The sequence below is a fragment of the Festucalex cinctus genome, chromosome 9 (assembly GCF_051991245.1).
Source record: "Festucalex cinctus isolate MCC-2025b chromosome 9, RoL_Fcin_1.0, whole genome shotgun sequence".
NCBI lineage: Eukaryota > Metazoa > Chordata > Actinopteri > Syngnathiformes > Syngnathidae > Festucalex > Festucalex cinctus.
The window spans coordinates 27,682,302-27,705,508 of NC_135419.1; the positions used below are offsets into that span (position 1 = coordinate 27,682,302).

The following is a 23,207-nucleotide window of genomic DNA, read 5'->3' on the forward strand; positions in this document are numbered from 1 at the left end:
GAAGAACAACAAGATTCATGTTCTGGATGTGGCCAGTCAAAATTCTGACTTAAATTCTTTGAAAATGCTGTGGCGGGACCTGAAGCGGGCAGTTTATGCTCAACGGCCATCCAACCTCTCAATTGGCTGCAGTTTTGCAAGGAAGAGAGGCAAAAATCTCCCAAAGTAGATGTGAAAGACTGAAAAGTCACTAAAAAAAAAAAAAGTCACCAAAGAAAGTTAACATTGCAAAAGGAGGTGCAATGTCCTATTAATCAATGCCCTAAATACTGTATGTACTGTCCTTATACTCTTAGCATGTATTGTATGTCCTGTTTATTCTGGTCCATTTCAATGAACTGGGTTCAACAACTTCAATCAATAAGAGTCCAATTTACAGTTGTATTTACAATAATGTCCTATTCCTGCACACATTAATGTGCGCTCACCAAGTTATTTTGATATTGGCTCAGAGAAATCCAATCCATTTGGCCTAGGCGGTTGAGGATCAGATGGGTAAAATCTCATTCAGAGAATCCGGTAGAGGAAGTGATTTTAATTAAAGATAAGTGGTTCAGAAAGTTATACTGCACATGTTAATCTGAATCCAATAAAAAGGTTGTAGCAGCTAGGAGGGCTTTGCAAAGCACAGGCTCTATTGAAGAACTGAGTTTTATTTAGCTGGGAATCGATGCAGATCGACACCACTTAACATGCAAATAATCCTGGTAGGCTAATGGCTTCCTGGTAATTGTGCACCATCAACAGCTTAACTCTCATTTTCACCGACTACCCCTTCACACACTTTTTACCTCTTGTATAACTTTCCATCAACTATTGCCTCAATCTTCCTAAGGTTTTCAAGAAAAAAAATATCACCCAATGTTCCACTGCCTACTAATTTTACATATCATAAATTAAAAATGTTCTTAATATTTGGCCATTTAAAGAAATGAGAAATTCAGAGATTATTGATCACTCGATAAACAAGCTCTGATAACAAATGTGAATAGAGTCAATATAACCCCTTGCTGATGTGTGTGTGCTTAGCTGGAGGCACTTATTGGAGATTCTGTGGATCAATAAAGTGTATTTGTGGGTCAGCCTGTAGCTATCCTTCCAATTACACATTTCCAACAGTGAGGCCAAGCGCGTCACTTTATAAATGCCCTATTGGATAAGCTCAGAGAAACATCGGTGTGCACGTGCACACATAAATAGATAGAACTTTACAAGCTAAGCATTACTGAATTGATTTGTTAAATGCTGCTGTGCGTGTGGGAACTCTCCGCAACTTTGTAATTACTGTGAAAGCTGACACTGTATATGTGTTGTGATTTTGCGCGTGTCGAGAGGGTGTGCCCAATGAAGCCACTATACGATTGTGTGTGAACAATTCACAGATCAAAAGATAGCATTTGATTAGATTATCTGAAATCACTACACATAGTAGTTTACAGGAAAACAACTGTCCTCTTACCTCTCCTTTTAGTTTTAACATTCACAACTGGCAAATGCTGATTCAGATGTTTGGCAGAAGAAAAATCTTAATTGGGGTTGGGAATTGATAGGATTGTAATTATTCCAATTCCATTTTCGATTCTGCTTAACAGTTCATTTCTTATTCGATTCCCTTCTCGATACTTTTTTTGGTTTAAAAAAAAAAAGAAAAAAAAAGGGACTCATCAGTGGCATGTGGGCCCCAGAAAAAAAAAAAAAGATTAGTTTTTGAAAAGTGTTGTTGTTGTTGTTGTGCAACGTGCGTGGTGACGTCATTGTCACAAGTGGAAATGGTCGCGAAAATCTCAGACGATGCATATATGTTATGGGGGGCACTCAGATTTATTAGACCATATAAAAAATAAAAATACATCGGTCACATGATTGTATTTTGTGCCATACGATGGTGAAATGTGTGTTAGTATATTTGGATATTTGTAACCTTGAATTATGAGGAAATTCCTTGAATCCTTTAACCGTCTAAAATGTAAATGTTTTTGCCAAGCCTTGTGTGTGCAAAGTTTCATCAAAAGGCCAAAAACGGTACGCAATTCCCAAAATGAAATCAAAATGGCGGACTTCCTGTTAGTTTGAGCATATGGCTACAAAAGACTTTATGTAGGTCTTAAGCTTTGTAGGTATTCGGGATGAGCAAGTACACCACTATCTGTATCTGTTCAACCATCTAAATTATCTGTATCTGTATCCGGGCGTGGCATAAACCGAAAGTGGGCGTGGTTTGATCTGAAATAAGTGGGGCTTACATCGATTCGGTAGTGTTTTTTTTCCTCAATTTTACACTTAAAATAAATGGTGAAATAGATATGGATTGATCAAAAGTTGCTGTAATTTTTATTTGAAAACTATTGCCAAAACAGCCTAATTGAGATTCAAATCAGTGCTTTTGATTACAAAAGTAAGAACTATTTTTCGAACAAGTTTTTTATAAAGTCAGAAAATGTATGTGTATGAATAAATATTTACTGAACAGTCTGAGAATTGATATTCAGTGTTTTTGATCAAAATAATAAAGGAAATGTTTACACAACAGGGTTTTATTAACTCAGGAAAAAACATTTGAAAATATGTAATACTGCTGAATACAGGAATTAAGAAATAATGATGAACTACAAAGTATGCATGAATAAGAGTTGTCATACGCGACATAGCTTTTCATTTTTTAATTGCTTTCTAATTTTTATTCTTCTGTGATTGGCTGGCAACCAGTTCAGGGTGTACCCCGCCTACTGCCCATACCCAGCTGAGATAGGCTCCAGCACCCCTCCGCGACCCTTGTGAGGAGCAAGCGGCAAGGGTTAAAGAATGGATTCCAAAGGGTTTTGCATCACACAAACGTCTTCAAGAAATTGTTTATGACGCACGCTAGTTGAAAACCATACCCAAGTACTCTCATACTCTCTTTCAGGTACACATAGCAGGATTCGTAAGAACCAAAACAAATTTCATCTAACTTTAGTATACTGTATTCCTATTTCACACGTGTACTTTTTTGGCTTGTCTTTTTGTTCATAGATCAACAGCAGACCTGGAGTCCTTCCACAACCACATACTTATGTATGCATCAAAGCGGTTCTGCTTCTCCCCACCCAAAGGTGTACTTTGCTCGGACCCAGTTGGCAGGCCTGGATTACAACTACCACCTTAACTGTGGACCACGCAAAAACGCTGATGGCTCATTTCAGTAAGTTTCTTTTCAGTGTATACCTGCTGACCATTTATACATGCTTTTTATAGTTGCATTAGCATATCCAGCAACAATGTTGTAGCTTCAATTTCCTTTCCAACAATTAATTATGGCCAAAAAGATCCACATTATGTTTTAAGAGGACATTTATGCACTCCCACCAGACAAAAGATTTGTTTGACTTATTTATTTCAGGACAAAGGTCTCCGGCTATGGAGGACCAAAAGTGCCAACATTAAATAAATAAATACACCATTAAATAATTAAATAAAAGTGTCATTAATTAATTAAATGTGTCATTAATTAATGAATTTCCGTGATTATTTAATTATTTATTTTTGTATATATATATATATATATATATATATATATATATATATATATATATATATATATATATATATATATTGATTTATTCATTTATTTATTTCTCTATTTAATTATTTCATAGTCGCTGTTTTGCGGTGTTTCATGAATTTATTTTATCTGTCAAGCTTGCCCATCAAAGTTAGTGGGCGGGGCTGAGGCCTGATTCACTCAAATTTTGTCTAAGCGACTGCTTCGGCCGGAAGTGGTTGTCAACATGGCGGCTACGGTGATGGATTTTTTTCTGATATAGAGTGATCGAGGCTTGTTGTTGTGCAAAACCAACATAAAAATAAAAGCGATATTTCTTTTATTTCGATAAAGTACAATTTTGCTTTGCTTTTCCATTGAAGAGTAATTTGCTTCTGAGGCGTAGTTCTCGTAATGTCCCGCCTCAACTCTCGCGAGATCTCGCAGTTCATGTAGGCGGTCGCATCATGGAACGTCACGAGAATAAATTGTTTGCGTGTTTCAGACTTGATACATTTAAGGGATTTTAAATATATCTCAAATTCTATTAGAAAAAAATATTATAGATAGATGCAGGGAGATTTAAGAAGTCTTGTTTATGATGCCTGGAAACAACAGTGGCGCGGGCAGCAAGTCAAACAGCGACATCTGCTGGCTTTTAGGTCCACACGTTTGGAATGTGATAGTTTACTGTTTGTATGTTGTTAATTTTAATGTTTTAATTGTTTTCATATGTTTGATTTGTATTCCATGTTGGCGACAGCAGTTTTCATTGCAGCAATTTTTTTAAAGTGCTCTCAAAATAAAGTTGAGCTGAATTTAAATTTGCTACTGTTGTTAGTAATGTTTTACATACATAAATGCAAATGTTGTTTTGTGTGTGTGTTTGTTTGTTTTTTTTTCAATGTTTTGATCGCTTTGGTGATGTTTGTTGTTGGACTTGCAGCAGTTGTTCAATCGAGCATTTTGCACCGTTGTGGCTTCTCGCTGAGCCACTGATCCTGTACTTCCTTTTCTCCGTGACCGGGCGGAGTCACATGACTAGTAGGAAATGCGGAAAAAAAGTGTTTCCGTTAAAATTTTGCGAAGAACTACCATTTCAGCACGTCTCAAAAAGCACCTAATGAAAGCGTAAATCTAATGTCGAATGGAAACGCATCTATTTAGGTGAAAAGCGCCACCCAGCCTATCAATTGTGTTTACTAGCCACGAACACTGCATCAATTGACTATTCTGAAATGGCTTTGCCTTGACTTGATGAGCAGATTGACCAATCAGGTGTTAGGACCCGCCCACTAACTTTGATGGGCGAGCTTGACAGATAAAATAAATTCACGAAACACCGCAAAACAGCGACCATGAAATAATTAAATAGAGAAATAAATAAATGAATAAATAAATAAATAAATAAATAAATAATCACAGGGAAATTAATTAATTAATGACACATTTAATTAATTAATGACACTTTTATTTAATTAATTAATGGTGTATTTATTTATTTAATGTTGGCACTTTTGGTCCTCCATATCCGGCCACTGTATTTCCCGAGGTGTCCTTTTGCTGCGTTCAGATGTGCATGTATATGTGATATGTAATTGTGTGTTAAGCATGCACAAGTTCATCAAATCCAAAATAACATAATGAACTGCAGCCAGGGCGGCACGGTAGTCGAGTGGTTAGCACTTCCGCTTCCCAGTTCTGAGGTCTCCGGTTCGAGTCCAGGCTCGGACCTTCCTGGGTGGAGTTTGCATGTTCTCCCCGTGCCCGCGTGGGTCTTCTCCGGGTACTCCGGTCTCCTCCCACATTCCAAAGACATGCATGGCAGGTTAATTGGGCGCTCCAAATTGTCCCTAGGTGTGCGTGTGAGTGTGGATGGTTGTTCGTCTCTGTGTGCCCTGCGATTGGTTGGCAACCAGTCCAGGGTGTCCCCCGCCTACTGCCCAGAGCCAGCTGAGATAGGCGCCAGCAGCCCCCGCGACCCTTGTGAGGAATAAGCGGTCAAGAAAATGGATGGATGGATGGATGGATGGAACTGCAGCCACTAAATCAAACAAAACAGCCTGTAGGCGTGGTTGACAGTTTCCACACACTTGAATCAGCGCACCTGGTTCAATCAACTGGGCTCGTTCAACACGAAAAGGGTGCTGGTTTAAACACACCTGTCTACTACGTGGCATAATTCCCATTTCAAAAAAGGCAAAGTTATATTCAACAAATATTGGCTCCAACAGGCAATATTCTAATCATTTTCCCCTCCAAGATATGGAAGGAAGATTTTATAACAAAAGATCCAAGTTGTGGCGACTGTACACCATCAAGAACTAGAAAGATTACAAGTACATCCTAGATCTACAGAGCAATATACTGCAATCAAGGCTTTTGGCTCCAAGAGGGATGGAAGGGAAGCCAGCCTCCAGCACATGACGATCCACGGGGGCTTGGCCTCTTGTCGGGTGATCCGGGCCCAACATTACAGGAGCTGAAGGAGCAGAAAGTCCGCCGAGGGCGAGGTGAGTTATCTACGAGTCCAGTTATTTAGTTTATGTATTTTTCTACTAAGCATTGCATGCGCTACTAGTGTTCTAAACCAGCAACTACAGCGGGGGGGGGGGGTTCATTTGCGGCCCGCCGTTCATTTTTTAGTGGCCCCCGACATGAAAAATGTTATTTGACTCAGTTCTAATAAAATAAACAAAACAAAAATGTTTGGAGATGGTCAAAGTAAGAAGGGAGGGTATTGAAAAACAGGTGCCATTAAAGGTTATTTTAGTTAATTAAAACTAATGAAAAACTAAAATTCAAAAAACAATATTGTTACCGAAATAAAATAAAAACGAAAATCTTTTTTAAAAACGAAAACTAACTGCAACTACATTTTATGTTTACAAAACTAATTAAAACTAACTATAATTATATCAAACGTCCTTTGTTTTAGTCTTTGGTAATTAATTTAATGCATGAGCCTTTGGGAATGATTTTACATGTGATTTTTAGTAGATTTATTTTTATATAAACCGGAATAATGACGTTTGAAAGTATGTCACGCAGAAGTGATGTCATTTAGCAGCAGCCAATAGAAAAGCACCAAAAGATGATGTCACTACCATGCTGTTTTTTTGTTTTTTACGTGTATGCGTGCGTGCGCGAATGTGTGTCCGTGCACGTGCGTGCAAATACGTGTAAATTTATACTCCTTAATTCACCTAAAACCTAATAAAAATCCCATTACCCTTCACCTTAACCAGATACTTCAGAGTCTCGCCAGAGTCGTGAGGTTCAAACGGTCAGGAGACCAGAGAAAAGGTCAGAAAAGATAAAATGAAAGGAAAGATAAATTAAAGTGAAATCCAGCACCAACCAAACACTTCTTGCCTTCCCCATGGCTGCAAAATCAAAGTCTTACGCCAACCCCAGAAGCCTCTGAATTCCAACAAATTAAAGAGATCTCAAGAGACCAGAGTAAAAACTAAAGAGAGGAAGGAGGGAAGGATAGATGAGGCAGAGTGAGATCCACAGAAACCAGTACATCCAATCCATCAAAGTGAAATCCAGCACCAATCAAACACCTCCTGCGTGGTTACAAAACCAGTCTTACGCAAACCCCAGAAACCTCTAAATTCCAACAAATTAAGGAGATCTCAAGTGACCAGAGGAAAAACTAAAGAGAGGAAGGAGGGAAGGATAGATAAAGCAAAGTGAGATCCACAGACACCAGCACCCACTGATTCAACGAGCAGTGGGAGGGAGTGGTGAATTCTGTTTGAATTTCAGTAGATGCTGGTGCGATGGATCTGGCATGCATAAGGACCGCCACCAAAGAAAGGAGCTGTCAACCGCGGCCCGGCAAAGTGAGCACCACCCCCCCGGAATCCCCCGAGCCGCGGCACCACCAAGGCCATCCCCACGCCACCCGGACGGATACCGGTCGGCGAGCCAACCCAGACGCCCGGAACACCCTCGAGCCCAACGCCGCAGAACGAGGCCGGCGGGCCCCCACAGCGCCCCACCGGTCGCTTTACAGAAAGACAAAAAAAAAAAAAAACATAAAACAACACCAATACAACACAATCACAACAAATGAACATTCTTCCATCCCTACATACGCTTTGATGTTTAAAGCAGTCTTTAGATGAAAGAGCACAGAATCAGCCTCATTTCAGCAGTTGATCAGAGACGTGATCTCAGCATGCATGACGTCACACGTTTGCTACAAGCTAAGTTTGCTTATAAGCTAGCTCATAAACAAGCAGCTGCTGCGTTCGCGATGAGCACCATACACACTAAAAAGAATGGTCCAATTTTCCAGTCCCATCCAAACTGCCTCTCCTCCAAGCGCCGAATCTCCATCCACTCCACGACCCGCGTACGCCACCGCGCCCAGCGGCGACGTTCACGTCCTCAGCTCCACCACCATCCATCCATAGCTAACCGGCATAGACTGTTCAGTGGTGCCGACAGTTCCTCAGAGCAGAAGGGCTGTGAAAAATGCTTCCTGTTTCCTGGCGCAAAAAACACAAGCAGGTGCACGGTGGGGCAGTCGGATGGCCCCGACACTCCCCCATCAGAAACCGTTCCCTCCCCACCTCCACCCATGTGGAAGGACGGCACAGCGGCGGGAGGGGGAAGCAGAGCAGGAAGCACCGGGGGAGGGGCGGTACACCAGAACACCGAGCCCGGTGGGAAGAGGCCCCGGTCGTCGTGCCAGCGTACTAGTGACACCTAGCCCTGTTACTAAGTCCGCCAGCTCACGGACTGGAGAGCTCTGCCCTTACACCGTGAATGTGGACCCACCCAATGTAAATACAAGTGCGTGCGTGTGGTGCATTAAAGGGGCTTTCTGCCGGATTCACTCAGGAAAATGCACTTTTTAAATACAGGATGTACACACTTTAACTTTCTCTCAGTCTACACATCAATGTTTTTGTTCATCTTTTGTGGTAATTTCGTCCTAAACCCCCACCTCCCCAGCCTGTATTTTGCCATTTTGTGTTTGTTTTGTAAACAGCGGGACGTTTCTGTGGGAAGACAGTATTTACAACCCTCCAGCCAATCGCAGAGCGGGGGCTGGCGTGTCGCAAACGGGGCCGGGCGAACGTGTCAGCTGCGTGACATCACTCCCGCGGCAATTTGAAAGCACGCACAGATTTTTTTTTTTTCTTCACTCACTCATTCACACACGTAAGCTTCTGTGAGTGAGTGAGGAAATTTGATGCGCCGCCCTCATCATATAGTATTTCAAAAAGTCAAGATTTACCCCCCTGTTGTTGGTTCAGGTCTTGGCATGGTCCAGGTCAAATCTGAAGTCAGTTGGATGAAACGTGTAGGAGAAGTGGGCAAAAGTATGCCCCCTGTAAATGTGCAAAAATCGTCAAAAATGGGACATTCAAAAATTCGTAGCTCAGTTCCTGTTTATTTTAGCTTATGGCTCCAAGAGACTTTTTTGTGGGTCTTGGGCTCCCCCATACACCTAAAAAATATTCGTTGATCTTGCTTAAACGTACAACCGGGGCTGCTTCGTTAAACATTTCTAGGGGGGCGCTATTGAGTCATTTTTGTAAAAATAGCACATTCCATGATAAAATATTGCTCATTTTACCAGGCCAGATGTGTGTGCCAAGTTTCATGTGTTTCTGTCCCAGTTTAGGCCCTCAAAATTGGTGTTGTTTTCTTGGAAAACAACCCACAGCGATTCACGAAAACTCACAAACTTCGTGTTGTGACATCATGAAGGCCAAAACCCTCATCTGAGCAAATATGAGGTAGGTCCAGTTAACATGGTTGGAGAAAAACGAAGAAAATTCGTAATAAAAAAAAAAATGTCACTAGGTGGCGCTATCAGTAAGATGAAATAGAAGTTCGTAGATGTCTTAAGGGCTGGACTCTCATCAAATGTGTGCAATTTTGAGAAGATAATATGATCTGTATCAAGTTGAAACAGCCTTTATTGTCACGAAAAATCCTCAGACTTTGCGGCACCGTAACGGCCACGCGCTGTGGTGAAAAGTTACAATATTCGTTGTGGGGCATGACCAACGTCTTAAGGCTTTTCTGACTAATTTTCAACTGGATCCCTTCAACGAACTTGGCACAGTAGGTCAAAATGTAAAGTATTATATTTATTGTTAACACTAGGTGGCGCTATATGTATAACCGAATTTTATCGTATAGATGTTTTCAGGCCCTGACTATTAAGTTGCATGAGAAGTTTGAGATTTTTGGGAGCTTGAACATGGGTGTAATTAAGCATTTGCTCTTTCTGGACAAATGAAATTTTAAAGGCAATTTTTGATGCCCCGCCCCTGTCATATAGTATCTCAAAAAGTCAGGATTTTTTGCCCAGTTGTTGTCTCAGGTCATGCCAAGTTTGAAGTCAATTGGATGAAAACTGTTTGCAAAGGGGGAAAAATATGACCACAGTGAATGTGCCAAAATGGGCCAAAATTGGACATTAAAAAATTCATAGCTCACTTACTGTACATTTTAGCTATATAGTCCCGATTGACTTTTTGTGCGTCCCGGGGTGCTACACGTGCCTGCCAATTTTCGTAGCTCTTGGTCATTGGTTTATATTTTTCTACTCTAGGGGGCGCTATAGAATAACAATGTTATGACAACATCAGAATATCACATTTTTCGCCGGGCCTGAAGAGTGTGCAAAGTTTGGTGAGTTTTCGTAAATATTTAGGTCCTCAAAAATGCGATTGTTTGCGGAGAATAAAGAAGAAGAAGAAGAAAAATAACTAGAGCTGCGAGCAGCGAGAAGGGCCCTCGCAGCCTGGGCCACGTTGGGGTACTTGCACGTTGGGGTACTGGCACATTGGAAGCAGAATTTCTTTGAAAATGGCATGATAAACCATTACGTGGATTTTTTTTTTTTTCCAGGTGTGATGAGTGTGTCAAGCTCAATGGGTTTTGGTGATTGTTAAGATGTGCAAAAATCGGCGTCTTTTTTTATTTTTAGGCAATGAGTTGCCCTGATTGGTATTTTTTGCAAAAGTACATATACACATCATCTCTCGTACTCATTGCACAACGTTGCTTTTATTGTCCATAGAGGCGATCAAAAAAAAATAAAATGAAACTAAATTAAAAAAGTACATATGTTTGGATCGGTCTGATGCCAGTGAACATATTGAGTGGTGGAAAGTAAAAGAATATTCATAAATGACTTAGTTATCACACTTACAATAAGTTTACAATTTTTGTAAAAATACCGTAAGTGATGCATTTTCTTTTGCCTCAAGGACTAGGTGGTGCTGTATTTATTACTGAATTTTGTCATAGAGATACCTTCAGGCCTTGACTATAAATATACATTTCAAGTATGGGATTTTTTGGAGCATGTACCTGGGAGTTATTAAGCATATCCTTCATTCACGATATTGCTTTTATTGTCCATAGAGGCTATCAAAAATCAATAAAACTAAATAACAAAAATATGCATGTTTGGTTAGGTCTGATGCCAGTGAACATTTTGAGTGGTGGAAAGTAAAAGAATATTCATAAATGACTTAGTTATAACACTTAGAATGAGTTTACATTTTTTGTAAAAATACCATTAAGTGAGGTATTTTTTTTTTCATGCCTCAAGGGCTAGGTGGCGCTACTTATATAACTGAATTTTGTCATAGAGATAGCTTCAGGCCTTGACTATAAACATATATGTCAAGTTTGGGATTTTTTGGAGCATGTACCGGGGAGTTATTAAGCATATCCTTTTTCAGTGCGAAACACGAATTTTGATGCCCCGCCCTCATCATATAGTATTTCGAAAAGTCAAGATTTTTCCCCCTGTCGTTGGCTCAGGTCTTGACATGGTCCAGGTCAAGTCTTAACTCAGTCGGATGAAACGTGTAGGAGAAATGGGCAAAAGTATGCCCCCTGTAAATGTGCAAAAATCATCAAAAATGGGACATTCAAAAATTCGGAGCTCACTTCCTGTTCATTTTTAGCATATGGGCATAGGCCAAAATTGGACATTAAAAAAATCATAGCTCACTTCCTGTACATTTTAGCTACATGGTCCCAATTGACTTTTTGTTCGTCCCAGGGTGCTACAAGTGCCTGCCAATTTTTGTTGCTCTAGCTCAAACATGCCGGGCTTGGTTTTTATTTTTCTATGCTAGGGGGCGCTATAGAGTTACATTATTTTGACGACTTTATATTATCAAATTTTTCGCCGGGCCCGAAGAGTGTGCAAAGTTCGGTGAGTTTTCGTGAATGTTTAGGTACCCAAAATCGTGATCGTTTGCGGAGTATAAAGAATAATAATAACAACAAGAGCTGCGAGCAGCTATAAAGGGCCCTCGCAACCCGGGCCACGTTGGGGTACTTGCACGTCGGGGTACTGGCACGTTGGGGTACTGTCAAATAGGACAAGGACCATCTAAAATGTTTTTGACAAGCCTTGTGTGTGCAAAGTTTAATCAAAACGCAAAATATGGTGTGCAATTCCCAAAATAAATTCAAAATGGCGGACTTCCTTTTAGGTTTAGCATAAGGCTACAGAATACTTTTTGTAGGTCTTAGACTAATAGGTATGCCTCTGAGTTTTCACAAATCTCGGTCAAGTCAAGTCATCTTTAGTTATTTTGTGCTTGAATCATCCAATCGGAAATGCTCCATAAAAATGTATAGAGGGCGCGATTTATTGCAAATTGCACAAGAAATCTCTAAAAATTCATGTTCATGACAAGTCTGATGTGTGTGCAAAGTTTCATGAGTTTTCACACATTTATAGACCAAAAAAATAAGCAGCACTTTACTTGGCAAACAATGCATCGCTATGGCAACAGCATGTGACAAAATAAAAAACTTTCGATAACTTTGCATCTTAAACATCTTAAGATGAAACACACCAAGTTTGAAGACGGTCGGATGAATTTTGTACGAGGAGTTCGTGAAAATATGACCCCTAAAAAGGCCACAAAAAATGGCTACAAATGCCGGCGTAAATCAAAATGGCGGACTTCCTGTTTGGTTTAGCAGATGGTTCCATGGGACTTTTTTGTACATCGTGGGCTCTTATGTATGCCTCCAAATTATCATTGCGCTAGGTGAAACGTACAACCGGGAATGCTTCGTTAAACAGGAGTTTTTTTTGCTCAAAATGTGATGCCCGGCCCCTGCGGGACTTCCTGTTGGGTTTAGCACATGTCACCAAGAGACGTTTTTGTGCATCCTGGGCTGTTACATATGTCTACAATTTTTCATCGCTCTTGCTGCTTCGTACAACTGGGAATGCTTCATTAAGAAGGATTTTTTTCCTTTGCAAAAAGTGCATGCCACGACAACAGCGTGCGACGAAATAAAAAACTTTCAATAACTTTTCATCTTCAATATCTTAAGATGAATCACACCAAGTTTGAAGATGATCAGAGAAACTCTGTAGGAGGAATTCATTAAAATAAGACCCCTATGAAATGGCCTAAAAAAAATGGCAACACATTCCAAAGTAAATCAAAATGGCGGACGTCCTGTTAGGTTTAGCATATGGTTCAAAAAGAGTTTTTTGTACCTCCAGGGCTGTTACATACCTCTTCAAATTTTGGTAAGTCTAGGTGAAACGTACAGCTGCATGCTTTGTTAAAGAGGGTTTTTTTTTTAGCTCAAAATGTGATGCCCGGCCCCTGGGGGACTTCCTGTTGGGTTTAGCACAGGTCACCAAGAGACATTTTTGTACATCTTGGGCTGTTACATATGTCTACAAATTTTCGTAGCTCTAGCTGCTTCGTACAACTGGGAATGCTTCTTTAAGAAGATTTATTTTCCCTTTGCAAACAGTGCATGCCACGACAACAGCGTGCGACGAAATAAAAAGCTTTCAATAACTTTTCATCTTCAACATCTTTAGATGAATCACATCAAGTTTGAAGATGATCGGATAAACACTGTAGGAGGAGTTCGTTAAAATAAGACCCCTATGAAATGGCCAAAAAAAATGGCAACACATTCCAAAGTAAATCAAAATGGTGAACTTCCTGTTAGGTTTAGCACATGGTTCAAAAAGAGTTTTTTGTAGGTCATAGTCTGTTACATATGTGTACCAATTTTCGTAGCTCTAGATTAAACGTACAACCGGCAATGCTTCGTTCAGTAAGAATTATTAAACTCTAAATTTGATGCGCCGCCGCCGTCATATAGTATATCAAAAACTTTTGATTTTTTACCATGATGTTGTCCCAGGTGTTGAGATGGTACATCCCAAGTTTGAAGTCAAACGGGTTAACCGTGTAGGAGAAGCGGGCAAAAGTATGACCCCTGTAAATGTGCAAAAAATGGCAAAAATTGGACATTTAAATACTCATACCTCACTTCCTGTCTATTTTAGGGTACACATTTCAAAGAGGTTTTTGTTCATCTGGATGTGCTACGGGTGCCACACAATTTTCGTCGCCATAGGACAATCGTAGCGGGACAGGGATCCGTTTAACCTATGTAGGTGGCGCTATGGAGCCATTTTTCTGTTATCATGTATGGCGACTTTAAAATATCAAATTTTTTTGCCAGGCCTGATGTGCGTGTAAAGTTTGGTGAGTTTTCGTTCACGTTTAGCGTCTCAAAAATGCGATTGTTTGCGGAGAATAATAATAATAAGAACTAGAGCTGCGAGCAGCTATAAAGTGCCCTCGCAGCCCGGGCCACATTGGGGTATTTGCACGTTGGGGTACTTGCACGTTGGGGTACTCGCACATTGGGGTACTGGCATATTGGAAGCAAAATTTCTTTGAAAATGGCATAATAAACGTTTACATGTAGAATATTTTTTTGCCAGTGTGTGTGTCAAGCTCAACGGGTTTTGGTGATTGTTAAGACCTGCAAAAATCAGCGTCCTTTTTTATTTTTAGGCATGAGTTGCCCTGATTGGTATTTTTTGTAAAAGTGTATATACACATCATCGCTCGTTGTACTCATTGCACAATGTTACTTTTATTGTCCAAAGGGGCAATCAAAAATGAATAAAACAAAATGGAAACGTACATACGTTTGGATCGGTGTGAAGCCAGTGAACATTTTGAGTGGTGGAAACTAAAAGAATATTCATAAATGACTTAGTTATCACACTTAGAATGAGTTTACATTTTTTGTACAAAATACCGTATGTGGGGTATTTTTTTTTTTATGCCTCAAGGGCTAGGTGGCGCTGCATATATAACTGAATGGTGTCATAGAGATAGCTTCAGGCCTTGACGATAAACATACATGTCAAGTTTGGGATTTTTTGGAGCATGTACCGGGGAGTTATTAAGCATATCCTTTTTCAGTGCGAAACACAAATTTTGATGCCCCGCCTTCATCATATAGTATTTCGAAAGGTCAAGATTTTTCCCCCTGTCGTTGGCTCAGGTCTTGACATGGTCCAGGTCAAGTCTTAACTCAGTCAGATGAAACGTGTAGGAGAAGTGGGCAAAAGTCTGCCCCCTGTGAATGTGCAAAAATAGTCAAAAATGGGACATTCAAAAATTCGTAGCTAACTTCCTGTTCATTTTAGCATATGGGTCCAAGAGACTTTTTTTGTAGGTCTTGGGCTCCCTCATACACCTAAAAATATTCGTCGTTCTTGCTTAAACGTACAACCGGGGCTGCTTTGTTAAAAACTTCTCGGGGGCGCTATTGAGTCATTTTTGTAAAAATAGCACAATCAACAATAAAATATTGCTCATTTTACCAGGCCAGATGTGTGTGCCAAGTTTCATGAGTTTCTGTGCATGTTTAGACCCTCAAAACTGGCGTTGTTTTCTTGGCGAACAGCGCTTAGCCACACCCACAGCAATTCGCGAAAACTCACAAACTTCGTGTTGTGACATCATGAAGGCCGAAACCCTCATCTGAGCAAATATGAGGTAGGTCCAGTTAACGTGTTTGGAGAAAAACGTAGAAGAAAATTCGTAAGAAAAAAAATTGCCACTAGGTGGCGCTATCAGTTAGATGAAATATAAGTCAGTAGATGTCTTTAGGGCTGGACTCTCATCAAATGTGTGAAATTTTGAGAAGATAGGATCATCTCGGTCAAGTTAATGCAGCTTTTATTTTCACAAAAAATCTTCAGACTTTGCGTCACCGTAGCGGCCACGCCCTTTGGCGAAAAGTTACAATATTCGGTGTGGGGCATGATCAACAACTTAAGGCTTTTCTGACCAATTTTCAAATGGATCCCTTCAACAAGCTCAGCACAGTAGCTAAAAACGTAAAGTATGACATTTATTGTAACCACTAGGTGGCGCTATATGTATAACTGAATTTTATCATATAGATGTTTTCAGGCCGTGACTATTACGTTGCCTGAGAAGTTTGAGATTTTTTGGAGCTTGAACATGGGAGTTATTAAGCATTTGCTCTTTCTGGACAAATGAAATTTTAAAGGCAATATTTGATGCCCCGCCCCCGTCATATAGTATTTCAAAAAGGCAAGATGTTTTGCCCAGTTGTTCTCTCAGGTCTTGAGATGATAAATGCCAAGTTTGAAGTCAATTGGATGAAAAATGTTTGCAAAGGGGGAAAAAGCATGACCACAGTGAATGTGCCAAAATAGGCCAAAATTGGACATTAAAAAATTCATAGCTCACTTCCTGTACATTTTAGCTACATGGTCCCAATAGACTTTTTTGTGCGTCTCGGGGTGCTACACGTGCCTGCCAATTTTTGTTGCTCTAGCTCAAACGTGCCGGGCTTGGTTTTTATTTTTCTACGCTAGGGGGCGCTATCGAGTCGCATTGTTATGACGACTTAATAATATCAAATTTTTCGCCGGGCCTGAGGAGTGTGCAAAGTTCGGTGAGTTTTCGTGAATGTTTAGGTACCCAAAATCGCGATCGTTTGCGGAGAATAAAGAATAATAATAACTAGAGCTGCGAGCAGCTATAAAGGGCCCTCGCAGCCCGGGCCACGTTGGGGTCCTTGCACGTTGGGGTACTTGCACGTTGGGGTACTGGCACGTTGGGGTACTGGCATATTGGAAGCAAAATTTCTTTGAAAATGGCATAATAAACGTTTACATGTAGAATATTTTTTTGCCAGTGTGTGTGTCAAGCTCAACGGGTTTTGGTGATTGTTAAGACCTGCAAAAATCAGCGTCCTTTTTTATTTTTAGGCAATGAGTTGCCCTGATTGGTATTTTTTTTTAAAAGTGTATATACACATCATCGCTCGTTGTACTCATTGCACAATGTTACTTTTATTGTCCAAAGGGGCAATCAAAAATGAATAAAACAAAATGGAAACGTACATACGTTTGGATCGGTGTGAAGCCAGTGAACAATTTGAGTGGTGGAAACTAAAAGAATATTCATAAATGACTTAGTTATCACACTTAGAATGAGTGTACATTTTTTGTACAAAATACCGTATGTGGGGTATTTTTTTAATTTTTTATATAAGCCTCAAGGGCTAGGTGGCGCTGTATTTATAACTGAATGTTGTCATAGAGATACCTTCAGGCCTTGATTATAAGCATACATGTCAAGTGTGGGATTTTTTTTGTGGAGCATGTACCGTGGAGTTATTAAGCATATCCTTCATTCACGATATTGCTTTTAATGTCCATAGAGGCTATCAAAAATAAATAAAAATATATATATGTTTGGATAAGTCTGATGCCAGTGAACATTTTGAGTGGTGGAAACTAAAAAAATATTCATAAATGACTTAGTTATCACACTTAGAATGAGTGTACATTTTTTGTACAAAATACCGTATGTGGGGTATTTTTTTTTCATGCCTCAAGGGCTAGGTGGCGCTGCATATATAACTGAATGTTGTCATAGAGATAACTTCAGGCCTTGACGATAAACATACATGTCAAGTTTGGGATTTTTTGGAGCATGTACCGGGGAGTTATCAAGCATATCCTTTTTCATTGTGAAACACAAATTTTGATGCCCCGCCCTCATCATATAGTATTTCGAAAAGTCAAAATTTTTCCCCCTGTCGTTGGCTCAGGTCTTGACATGGTCCAGGCCAAGTCTTAACTCAGTCGGATGAAACGTGTAGGAGAAGTGGGCAAAAGTCTGCCCCCTGTGAATGTGCAAAAATCGTCAAAAATGGGACATTCAAAAATTCGTAGCTCACTTCCTGTTCATTTTAGCATATGGGTACAAGAGACGTTTTTGTAGGTCTTGGGCTCCCTCATACACCTAAAAATATTCGGCGTTTTTGCTTAAACGTACAACCGGGGCTGCTTCGTTAAAAATTTCGAGGGGGCGCTATTGAGTCATTTTTGTAAAAATAGCACAATCAACAATAAAATATTGCTCATTTTACCAGGCCAGATATGTGTGCCAAGTTTCAGGAGTTTCTGTGCATGTTTAGACCCTCAAAACTGGCGTTGTTTTCTTGGCGAACAGCGCTTAGCCACGCCTACAGCAATTCGCGAAAACTCACAAACTTCGTGTTGTGACATCATGAAGGCCGAAACCCTCCTCTGAGCAAATATGAGGTAGGTCCAGTTAACGTGTTTGGAGAAAAACGTAGAAGAAAATTCGTAAGAAAAAAAATTGCCACTAGGTGGCGCTATCAGTTAGATGAAATGTAAGTTAGTAGATGTCTTTAGAGCTGGACTCTCATCAAATGTGTGAAATTTTGAGAAGATAGGATCATCTCGGTCAAGTTAATGCAGCTTTTATTTTCACGAAAAATCTTCAGATTTTGCGTCACCGTAGCGGCCACGCCCTTTGATGAAAAGTTACAATATTCGGTGTGGGGCATGATCAACATCTTAAGGCTTTTCTGACCAATTTTCAAATGGATCCCTTCAACAAGCTCAGCACAGTAGCTAAAAACGTAAAGTATGACATTTATTGTAACCACTAGGTGGCGCTATATGTATAACTGAATTTTGTCATATAGATGTTTTCAGGCTGTGACTATTACGTTGCCTGAGAAGTTTGAGATTTTTTGGAGCTTGAACATGGGAGTTATTAAGCATTTGCTCTTTCTGGACAAATGAAATTTTAAAGGCAATATTTGATGCTCCGCCCCCGTCGTATAGTATTTCGAAAAGGCAAGATGTTTTGCCCAGCTGTTCTCTTAGGTCTTGAGATGATAAATGCCAAGTTTGAAGTCAATTGGATGAAAAATGTTTGCAAAGGGGGAAAAAGCATGACCACAGTGAATGTGCCAAAATAGGCCAAAATTGGACATTAAAAAATTCATAGCTCACTTCCTGTACATTTTAGCTACATGGTCCCAATAGACGTTTTTGTGCGTCTCGGGATGCTACACGTGCCTGCCAATTTTCGTTGCTCTAGCTCAAACGTGTCGGGCTTGGTTTTTATTTTTCTACGCTAGGGGGCGCTATAGAGCCGCGTTGTTATAACGACTTCATAATATCACATTTTTCGCCGGACCTGAGGAGTGTGCAAAGTTTGGTGAGTTTTCGTGAATATTTAGGTACCCAAAATCGCGATTGTTTGCGGAGAATAAAGAAGAAGAATAATAATAATAACTAGAGCTGCGAGCAGCTATAAAGGGCCCTCGCAGCCCGGGCCACGTTGGGGTCCTTGCACGTTGTGGTACTTGCATGTTGGGGTACTGGCACATTGGGGTACTGGCATATTGGAAGCAAAATTTCTTTGAAAATGGCATAATAAACGTTTACATGTAGAATATTTTTTTGCCAGTGTGTGTGTCAAGCTCAACGGGTTTTGGTGATTGTTAAGACCTGCAAAAATCTGCGTCCTTTTTTATTTTTAGGCAATGAGTTGCCCTGATTGGTATTTTTTTTGTAAAAGTGTATATACACATCATCGCTCGTTGTACTCATTGCACAATGTTACTTTTATTGTCCAAAGGGGCAATCAAAAATGAATAAAACAAAATGGAAACGTACATACGTTTGGATCGGTGTCAAGCCAGTGAACAATTTGAGTGGTGGAAACTAAAAGAATATTCATAAATGACTTAGTTATCACACTTAGAATGAGTGTACATTTTTTGTACAAAATACCGTATGTGGGGTATTTTTATTTTTTTTTTATATAAGCCTCTAGGGCTAGGTGGCGCTGTATTTATAACTGAATGTTGTCATAGAGATACCTTCAGGCCTTGATTATAAGCATACATGTCAAGTGTGGGATTTTTTTTGGAGCATGTACCGTGGAGTTATTAAGCATATCCTTCATTCACGATATTGCTTTTAATGTACATAGAGGCTATCAAAAATAAATAAATATATATATATGTTTGGATAAGTCTGATGCCAGTGAACATTTTGAGTGGTGGAAACTAAAAGAATATTCAGAAATGACTTTGTTATCACACTTAGAATGAGTGTACATTTTTTGTACAAAATACCGTATGTGGGGTATTTTTTTTTTATTCCTCAAGGGCTAGGTGGCGCTGCATATATAACTGAATGTTGTCACAGAGATAACTTCAGGCCTTGACGATAAACATACATGTCAAGTTTGGGATTTTTTGGAGCATGTACCGGGGAGTTATCAAGCATATCCTTTTTCATTGCGAAACACAAAATTTGATGCCCCGCCCTCATCATATAGTATTTCGAAAAGTCAAAATTTTTCCCCCTGTCGTTGGCTCAGGTCTTGACATGGTCCAGGCCAAGTCTTAACTCAGTCGGATGAAACGTGTAGGAGAAGTGGGCAAATGTCTGCCCCCTGTGAATGTGCAAAAATCGTAAAAAATGGGACATTCAAAAATTCATAGCTCACTTCCTGTTCATTTTAGCATATGGGTCCAAGAGACTTTTTTGTAGGACTTGGGCTCCCTCATACACCTAAAAATATTTGTCGTTCTTGCTTAAACGTACAACCGGGGCTGCTTTGTTAAAAACTTCTAGGGGGCGCTATTGAGTCATTTTTGTAAAAAGTAGCACAATCAACAATAAAATATGGCTCATTTTACCAGGCCAGATGTGTGTGCCAAGTTTCATGAGTTTCTGTGCATGTTTAGACCCTCAAAACTGGCGTTGTTTTCTTGGCGAACAGCGCTTAGCCACACCCACAGCAATTCGCGAAAACTCACAAACTTCGTGTTGTGACATCATGAAGGCCGAAACCCTCATCTGAGCAAATATGAGGTAGGTCCAGTTAACGTGTTTGGAGAAAAACGTAGAAGAAAATTCGTAAGAAAAAAAATTGCCACTAGGTGGCGCTATCAGTTAGATGAAATATAGGTCAGTAGATGTCTTTAGGGCTGGACTCTCATCAAATGTGTGAAATTTTGAGAAGATAGGATCATCTCGGTCAAGTTAATGCAGCTTTTATTTTCACGAAAAATCTTCAGACTTTGCGTCACCGTAGCGGCCACGCCCTTTGGCGAAAAGTTACAATATTCGGTGTGGGGCATGATCAACATCTTAAGGCTTTTCTGACCAATTTTCAAATGGATCCTTTCAACAAGCTCAGCACAGTAGCTAAAAACGTAAAGTATGACATTTATTGTAACCACTAGGTGGCGCTATATGTATAACTGAATTTTATCATATAGATGTTTTCAGGCCGTGACTATTACGTTGCCTGAGAAGTTTGAGATTTTTTGGAGCTTGAACATGGGAGTTATTAAGCATTTGCTCTTTCTCGACAAATGAAATTTTAAAGGCAATATTTGATGCCCCGCCCCCGTCATATAGTATTTCAAAAAGGCAAGATGTTTTGCCCAGTTGTTCTCTCAGGTGTTGAGATGATAAATGCCAAGTTTGAAGTCAATTGGATGAAAAATGTTTGCAAAGGGGGAAAAAGCATGACCACAGTGAATGTGCCAAAATAGGCCAAAATTGGACATTAAAAAATTCATAGCTCATTTCCTGTACATTTTAGCTACATGGTCCCAATAGACTTTTTTGTGCGTCTCGGGGTGCTACACGTGCCTGCCAATTTTTGTTGCTCTAGCTCAAACGTGCCGGGCTTGGTTTTTATTTTTCTACGCTAGGGGGCGCTATCGAGTCGCATTGTTATGACGACTTAATAATATCAAATTTTTCGCCGGGCCTGAGGAGTGTGCAAAGTTCGGTGAGTTTTCGTGAATGCTTAGGTACCCAAAATCGCGATCGTTTGCGGAGAATAAAGAAGAAGAAGAAGAAGAAGAATAATAATAATAATAATAATAATAATAATAATAATAATAATAATAATAATTTTTACAAAAACAATAGGGACCTCGCAGCGGTCGCTGCTCGGGCCCTAATAATAATAATAATAATAATAATAATAATTTTTACAAAAACAATAGGGACCTCGCAGCGGTCGCTGCTCGGGCCCTAACTAGAGCTGCGAGCAGCTATAAAGGGCCCTCGCAGCCCGGGCCACGTTGGGGTCCTTGCACGTTGGGGTACTTGCACGTTGGGGTACTGGCACGTTGGGGTACTGGCATATTGGAAGCAAAATTTCTTTGAAAATGGCATAATAAACGTTTACATGTAGAATATTTTTTTGCCAGTGTGTGTGTCAAGCTCAAAGGGTTTTGGTGATTCTTAAGACCTGCAAAAATCAGCGTCCTTTTTTATTTTTAGGCAATGAGTTGCCCTGATTGGTATTTTTTGTAAAAGTGTATATACACATCATCGCTCATTGTACTCATTGCACAATGTTACTTTTATTGTCCAAAGGGGCAATCAAAAATGAATAAAACAAAATGTAAACGTACATACGTTTGGATCGGTGTGAAGCCAGTGAACAATTTGAGTGGTGGAAACTAAAAGAATATTCATAAATGACTTAGTTATCACACTTAGAATGAGTGTACATTTTTTGTACAAAATACCGTATGTGGGGTATTTGTCTTTTTTTTAATATAAGCCTCAAGGGCTAGGTGGCGCTGTATTTATAACTGAATGTTGTCATAGAGATACCTTCAAGCCTTGATTATAAGCATACATGTAAAGTGTGGGATTTTTTTTGGAGCATGTACCGTGGAGTTATTAAGCATATCCTTCATTCACGATATTGCTTTTAATGTCCACAGAAGCTATCAAAAATAAATAAAAATATATATATGTTTGGATAAGTCTGATGCCAGTGAACATTTTGAGTGGTGGAAACTAAAAGAATATTCATAAATGACTTAGTTATCACACTTAGAATGAGTTTACATTTTTTGTACAAAATACCGTATGTGGGGTATTTTTTTTTTTATGCCTCAAGGGCTAGGTGACGCTGCACATATAACTGAATGTTGTCATTGAGATAGCTTCAGGCCTTGACGATAAACATACATGTCAAGTTTGGGATTTTTTGGAGCATGTACCGGGGAGTTATGAAGCATATCCTTTTTCAGTGCGAAACACAAAATTTGATGCCCCGCCTTCATCATATAGTATTTCGAAAAGTCAAGATTTTTCCCCCTGTCGTTGGCTCAGGTCTTGACATGGTCCAGGTCAAGTCTTAACTCAGTCGGATGAAACATGTAGGAGAAGTGGGCAAAACTCTGCCCCCTGTGAATCTGCAAAAATCGTCAAAAATGGGACATTCAAAAATTCGTAGCTCACTTCCTGTTCATTTTAGCATATGGGTCCAAGAGACTTTTTTGTAGGTCTTGGGCTCCCTCATACACCTAAAAATATTCGTCGTTCTTGCTTAAACGTACAACCGGGGCTGCTTCGTTAAAAACTTCTAGGGGGCGCTATTGAGTAATTTTTGTAAAAATAGCACAATCAACAATAAAATATTGCTCATTTTACCAGGCCAGATGTGTGTGCCAAGTTTAATGAGTTTCTGTGCATGTTTAGACC

General features: G+C 39.8%; 1 protein-coding gene across 1 annotated transcript in view; it reads left to right on the forward strand.

Moving 5' to 3' along the window:
• LOC144025446 (uncharacterized) overlaps positions 1 to 23,207 on the forward strand; it is a 306,753-nt gene that overhangs the window by 119,023 nt on the left and 164,523 nt on the right. Inside the window, exons 3-4 of the mRNA XM_077531467.1 lie at positions 3,013 to 3,181; positions 5,914 to 6,033. Of these exons, the coding sequence (XP_077387593.1) occupies positions 3,013 to 3,181; positions 5,914 to 6,033 (289 nt within the window). The remainder of the gene's footprint in view (positions 1 to 3,012; positions 3,182 to 5,913; positions 6,034 to 23,207) is intronic.